At 40.8% G+C, this 7,500-nt stretch overlaps 1 protein-coding gene across 1 annotated transcript in view; it reads left to right on the top strand.

The window, feature by feature from the left end:
* cacna1fb (calcium channel, voltage-dependent, L type, alpha 1F subunit) overlaps positions 1-7,500 on the top strand; it is a 254,254-nt gene that overhangs the window by 103,761 nt on the left and 142,993 nt on the right. Inside the window, exon 9 of the mRNA XM_065021108.1 lies at positions 5,402-5,553. Coding sequence (XP_064877180.1) covers positions 5,402-5,553 — 152 coding nt within the window. The remainder of the gene's footprint in view (positions 1-5,401; positions 5,554-7,500) is intronic.

Consider the following 7,500-nt stretch of genomic DNA (forward strand, 5'->3'; position numbering starts at 1 on the left):
TGTATTTCTGTGTTTGGCCTGGTATGGTTCCCAATCAGAGGCAGCTGTCAATCGTTGTCTCTGATTGAGAACCATACTTAGGCAGCCTGTTTTCCCACTGTGATTTGTGGGTAGTTATTTTCTGTCTCTGTGTGTCTGCACCAGACAGAACTGTTTCGTTTCATTCTCCATTGTTATTTTGTTTTTGTGTTCTGTTTAAATAAATATTAACATGGACACGTACCACGCTGCATATTGGTCCGATCTCTCCTACTCCTCCTCAGAACAGGAGGAAAACCGTTACAGTAACTAGAAAATGTCCCAGGACATAGACATATCTGATATTGGCAGAAAGCTTAAATTCGGTTAATCTAACTGCACTGTCTAATTTACAGTAGCTATTACAGTGAAAGAATACCATTGCTATTGTTTGAGGAGAGTGCACAATTGTGAACATAATAAGTTTTTAATAAACAAATTAGGCAGATGTGGGCAGTCTTGACACAACATTTTGAACAGAAATGCAATGGTTCATTGGATCAGTCTACAACTTTGCACATACACTGCTGTCATCTAGTGGCCAACATTTATATTGCACCTGGGCTGGAAAATTACATTATGGCATTTCTCTTGCATTTCAAAGATGATGGTAAATGAAAAATACAAAAGAACGGTTTGTTTATTCTATGTATTATCTTTCACCAGATCTAATGTGTTTTATTCTCCTACATTCCTTTCACATTTCTACAAACGTCAGTGTTTCCTTTCAAATAGTACCAATAATATGCATATCCTTGCTTCAGGGCCTGAGCTACAGGCAGTTAGATTTGGGTATGTCATTTTCGGCGAAAATTGAAAAGAAAGGGGGGCATCCTTAAGTTAAAGCAATGGCTTTTTTCTGGCCACTCTTCCGTAAATCCCAGCTCTGTGGATTGCACGACTTAAAGTGGTCCTATGGACAGATACTCCAATCTCCGCTGTGGAGCTTTGCAGCTCCTTCAGGGTTATCTTTGGTCTCTTTGTTGCCTCTCTGATTAATTCCTTCCTTGCCTGGTCAGTGAGTTTTGGTGGGCGGCCATCTCTTGGCAGGTTTGTTGTGGTGCCATATTCTTTCCATTTTTTAAAAATGGATTTAATGGTGCTCCGTGGGATGTTCAAAGTTTCTGATATTTTTTTATAACCCAACCCTGATCTGTACCTCTTCACAACTTTGTCCCTGACCTGTTTGGAGAGCTCCTTGGTCTTCATGGTGGTGCCCCTTGCTTAGTGGTGTTGCAGACTCTGGTGCAAACCAGAACAGGTGAGATCACTGAGATCATGTGACAGATCATGTGACACTTAGATTGCACACAGGTGGACTTTATTTAACTAATAATGTGACTTCTGAAGGTAATTGGTTGCACCAGATCTTATTTAGGGGCTTCATAGCAAAGGGGGTGAATACATATTCAGAGGGGGTGAATACATATGCAGAGGGTGTGAATACATATGCAGAGGGTGTGAATACATATGCAGAGGGGGTGAATACATATGCAGAGGGTGTGAATACATATTCAGAGGGGTGAATACATATTCAGAGGGGGTGAATACATATGCAGAGGGGGTGAATACATATTCAGAGGGGGTGAATACATATGCAGAGGGGGTGAATACATATGCAGAGGGGTGAATACATATTCAGAGGGGGTGAATACATATTCAGAGGGGGTGAATACATATTCAGAGGGGGTGAATACATATGCAGAGGGTGTGAATACATATTCAGAGGGGGTGAATACATATGCAGAGGGTGTGAATACATATGCAGAGGGTGTGAATACATATGCAGAGGGGGTGAATACATATGCAGAGGGTGTGAATACATATGCAGAGGGGTGAACACATATTCAGAGGGGGTGAATACATATTCAGAGGGGGTGAATACATATTCAGAGGGTGTGAATACATATTCAGAGGGTGTGAATACATATTCAGAGGGGGTGAATACATATTCAGAGGGGGTGAATACATATTCAGAGGGGTGAATACATATTCAGAGGGGGTGAATACATATTCAGAGGGGTGAATACATATGCAGAGGGTGTGAATACATATTCAGAGGGGGTGAATACATATGCAGAGGGTGTGAATACATATGCAGAGGGGGTGAATACATATGCAGAGGGTGTGAATACATATTCAGAGGGTGTGAATACATATTCAGAGGGTGTGAATACATATTCAGAGGGGGTGAATACATATTCAGAGGGGTGAATACATATTCAGAGGGGGTGAATACATATTCAGAGGGGTGAATACATATTCAGAGGGTGTGAATACATATTCAGAGGGGTGAATACATATTCAGAGGGGGTGAATACATATTCAGAGGGGTGAATACATATTCAGAGGAGGTGAATACATATTCAGAGGGGTGAATACATATTCAGAGGGGGTGAATACATATTCAGAGGGTGTGAATACATATTCAGAGGGGGTGAATACATATTCAGAGGGGGTGAATACATATTCAGAGGGGGTGAATACATATTCAGAGGGGGTGAATACATATTCAGAGGGGGTGAATACATATTCAGAGGGGGTGAATACATATTCAGAGGGGGTGAATACATATTCTAAGGGGGTGAATACATATGCACTCAATACTTTTCCATTTTTTTTTTATATGTTGTTGTTTTTCAACAATATATTTTTCATTTCACCAGTTTGGACTATTTTTTGTATGTCCATGTCACGTTCGTTATAATGAATGTCGGACCAAGGCGCAGCGTACGATGAGTTCCACATAATTTAATTAAAGAAGTGAAACTTTAGCCTAAACAATAAAATAACAAACAACGAACCGTGTTGAACAATATCCCATAGCAATATCCCATAACAATATCCCATAGCAATATCCCATAACAATATCCCATAGCAATATCCCATAACAATATCCCATAACAATATCCCATAACCCACAGGTGGACAAAATGCTACTTAACTGTGATCCCCAATTAGAGACAACGATAGCCAGCTGCCTCTAATTGGGAATCATACCAAACACGCCAACATAGAAAAAACAAGCTAGAACCCCACATAGAAAATATAAACTAGACTAATCCCTCAGTCACGCCCTGACCTACTCTACCATAGAAAATAAAGGCTCTCTATGGTCAGGACGTGACAGTCTATTACATAAAAATCTATTTCAATTACAGGTTGTAATGCAACAAAATGGGGATGAATACTTTTGCAGGGCACTGTAGTTTGTATGTACTAGTGGGTGTATGTACTAGTGTGTGTGTGTGTGTACAAGTGCGTGTGTATTAGTTTGTATGTACTAGTGGGTGTGTATTAGTTTGTATGTACTAGTGGGTGTGTGTACTAGTGTGTGTGTGTGTCCTAGTGTGTGTGTGTGTACTAGTGCATGTGTGTACTAGCGTGTGTGTATGTACTAGTGGGTGTGTGTAATAGTGTGTGTGTATTAGTTTGTATGTACTAGTGGGTGTGTGTACAAGTGCGTGTGTATTAGTTTGTATGTACTAGTGGGTGTGTATTAGTTTGTATGTACTAGTGGGTGTGTGTACTAGTGTGTGTGTGTGTCCTAGTGTGTGTGTGTGTACTAGTGCATGTGTGTACTAGCGTGTGTGTATGTACTAGTGGGTGTGTGTAATAGTGTGTGTGTATTAGTTTGTATGTACTAGTGGGTGTGTGTACTAGTGTGTGTGTATTAGTTTGTATGTACTAGTGTGTGTGTATTCGTTTGTATGTACTAGTGTGTGTGTATTCGTTTGTATGTACTAGTGTGTGTGTGTACTAGTGTGTGTGTATTAGTTTGTATGTACTAGTGTGTGTATGTACTAGTGTGTGTGTATTAGTTTGTATGTACTAGTGTGTGTGTATTCGTTTGTATGTACTAGTGTGTGTGTGTACTAGTGTGTGTGTGTGTGTACAAGTGCGTGTGTATTAGTTTGTATGTACTCGTGCGTGTGTGTACTAGTGTGTGTGTGTGTGTGTACTAGTGTGTGTGTGTACTAGTGCATGTGTATGTGTGTGTACTAGTGCATGTGTGTACTAGTGCATGTGTGTACTAGTACATGTGTGTACTAGTGTGTGTGTGTGTGTACTAGTGCATGTGTGTACTAGTGCGTGTGTGTACTAGTGTGTGTGAGTACTAGTGTGTGTGTGTGTACTAGTGTGTGTGTGTACTAGTGTGTGTGTGTACTAGTGCATGTGTGTACTAGTGCGTGTGTGTGTACTAGTGCGTGTGTGTACTAGTGCATGTGTGTTCTAGTGTGTGTGTGTGTGTGTGTGTGTACTAGTGGGTATGTATTAGTTTGTATGTACTAGTGTGTGTGTGTACTAGTGTGTGTGTGTGTACTAGTGTGTGTGTGTGTACTAGTGTGTGTGTGTGTACTAGTGTGTGTGTGTACTAGTGTGTGTGTGTACTAGTGCATGTGTGTACTAGTGTGTGTGTGTCCTAGTGTGTGTACTAGTGTGTGTGTGTACTAGTGTGTGTGTGTGTACTAGTGTGTGTGTACTAGTGTGTGTGTGTGTACCAGTGCATGTGTGTACTAGTGTGTGTGTGTGTCCTAGTGTGTGTGTGTGTACTAGTGCATGTGTGTACTAGCGTGTGTGTATGTACTAGTGGGTGTGTGTAATAGTGTGTGTGTATTAGTTTGTATGTACTAGTGGGTGTGTGTACTAGTGTGTGTGTATTAGTTTGTATGTACTAGTGGGTGTGTGTACTAGTGCGTGTGCATTAGTTTGTATGTACTAGTGCGTGTGTATTAGTTTGTATGTACTCGTGTGTGTGTGTGTGTGCGTGTGTGTGTGTGTGTGTGTGTGTGTACAAGTGAGTGTGTATTAGTTTGTATGTACTAGTGTGTGTGTGTGTGTGTGTGTGTGTACAAGTGCGTGTGTATTAGTTTGTATGTACTAGTGTGTGTGTGTACCAGTGTGTGTGTGTACAAGTGAGTGTGTATTAGTTTGTATGTACTAGTGTGTGTGTGTGTGTGTGTGTGTGTACAAGTGCGTGTGTATTAGTTTGTATGTACTAGTGTGTGTGTGTACCAGTGTGTGTGTATTAGTTTGTATGTACTAGTGTGTGTGTGTACCAGTGTGTGTGTGTACAAGTGTGTGTATTAGTTTGTATGTACTATTGCATGTGTATTAATTTGTGTATTAGTGTGTGTGAATTAGTGTGTGTGCACTAGTGTGTGTTCTAGTGTGTGTGCACTAGTGTGTGTTCTAGTGTGTGTGTTCTAGTGTGTGTGTTCTAGTGTGTGTGTTCTAGTGTGTGTGCACTAGTTTGTGTGTGCTACTGTGTGTGTGTGTGTGTGTGTGTGTGTGTGTGTGTGTGTGTGTGTGTGTGTGTGTGTGTGTGTGCGTGTGCGTGTGTGTGTGTACGTGCCTGACATTATGTGTTATGATCCTACAGAGAGTTCTCCAAGGAGAGAGAGAAGGCCCAGGCGCGAGGGGACTTCCAGAAGCTGAGGGAGAAGCAGCAGATGGAGGAGGACCTGTCTGGATACATGGACTGGATCACACAGGCTGAGGACATGGATGAGTTTGACGAGGACGGTAACAGACGTGAGTACCGTGTGTGTCTAACGGGGCACATAACCATTCCCACTGTAGGGTGAATTGCCAAACGTGACATAACACTATGCACCATTTATAGATTATGACGTAGGATTTTAGATGTTTTTTATGAAGTACTTAAGATGCCTCAAGGAATGCTTTATGAAGACCTAATATAAACCCTAACCCAGACCTTTATAAAGCCTTAAATGTATACTATATGAAGCCTTAATGTATACTATATGAAGCCTTAATGTATACTATATGAAGCCTTAATGTATACTATATGAAGCCTTAATGTATACTATATGAAGCCTTAATGTATGCTTTATGAAGCCTTAATGTATACTATATGAAGCCTTAATGTATACTATATGAAGCCTTAATGTATACTTTATGAAGCCTTAATGTATGCTATATGAAGCCTTAATGTATACTATATGAAGCCTTAATGTATACTATATGAAGCCTTAATGTATGCTTTATGAAGCCTTAATGTATGCTTTATGCTTCATGAAGTCTTAATGTATACTATATGAAGCCTTAATATATACTATATGAAACCTTAATGTATGCTTTATGAAGCCTTTATAAGTTGTACTTCTTTTAAAGATGTAATCCGCAGAAGGGGAAACAGTGCCACTGTCCGCCCCACGGCTGTTGTTTTTTTGTTTTGTTGACAAAGGAGCGTCGTGCATCATCTGTTCAATGATGTCAGAGGGACGGGGGGACGGGGGACGGGGGGGGGGAACGGTGTTGTTTACAGTAACTTCTTGATCGTTGTAATATTTCACGAACAGACGTGGCAGTTTCACCATTAAGAATTCCAGCTTTCAATTGGGGATCTACAAATTCTAATGAAATCCGTCACTGTCTTTAGGTATAACAGAATGGACTGGGTTAGGGTTGTTATATGGACTGGGTTAGGGTTGTTATAACAGAATGGACTGGGTTAGTGTTGTTATATGGACTGGGTTAGGGTTGTTATATGGACTGGGTTAGGGTTGTTATAACAGAATGGACTGGGTTAGGGTTGTTATATGGACTGGGTTAGGGTTGTTATATGGACTGGGTTAGGGTTGTTATATGGACTGGGTTAGGGTTGTTATAACAGAATGGACTGGGTTAGTGTTGTTATATGGACTGGGTTAGGGTTGTTATAACAGAATGGACTGGGTTAGGGTTGTTATATGGACTGGGTTAGGGTTGTTATATGGACTGGTTTAGGGTTGTTATATGGACTGGGTTAGGGTTGTTATATGGATTGGGTTAGGGTTGGTATATGGACTGGGTTAGGGTTTTTATAACAGAATGGACTGGGTTAGGGTTGTTATAACAGAATGAATTGGGTTAGGGTTGTTATAACATAATGAACTGGGTTAGGGTTGTTATATGGACTGGGTTAGGGTTGTTATATGGACTGGGTTAGGGTTGTTATATGGACTGGGTTAGGGTTGTTATATGGACTGGGTTAGGGTTGTTATAACAGAATGGACTGGGTTAGGGTCGTTATAACAGAATGAACTGAGTTAGGGTTGTTATAACAGAATGAACTGGGTTAGGGTTGTTATATGGACTGGGTTAGGGTTGTTATATGGACTGGGTTAGGGTTGTTATATGGACTGGGTTAGGGTTGTTATATGGACTGGGTTAGGGTTGTTATAACAGAATGGACTGGGTTAGGGTTGTTATAACAGAATGGACTGGGTTAGGGTTGTTATATGGACTGGGTTAGGGTTGTTATAACAGAATGGACTGGGTTAGGGTTGTTATAACAGAATGGACTGGGTTAGGGTTGTTATAACAGAATGGACTGGGTTAGGGTTGTTATAACAGAATGGACTGGGTTAGGGTCGTTATAACAGAATGGACTGGGTTAGGGTTGTTATATGGACTGGGTTAGGGTTGTTATAACAGAATGGACTGGGTTAGGGTTGTTATATGGACTGGGTTAGG

The sequence above is a fragment of the Oncorhynchus nerka genome, linkage group LG7, assembly GCF_034236695.1.
Source record: "Oncorhynchus nerka isolate Pitt River linkage group LG7, Oner_Uvic_2.0, whole genome shotgun sequence".
Classification (NCBI taxonomy): Eukaryota; Metazoa; Chordata; class Actinopteri; order Salmoniformes; family Salmonidae; genus Oncorhynchus; species Oncorhynchus nerka.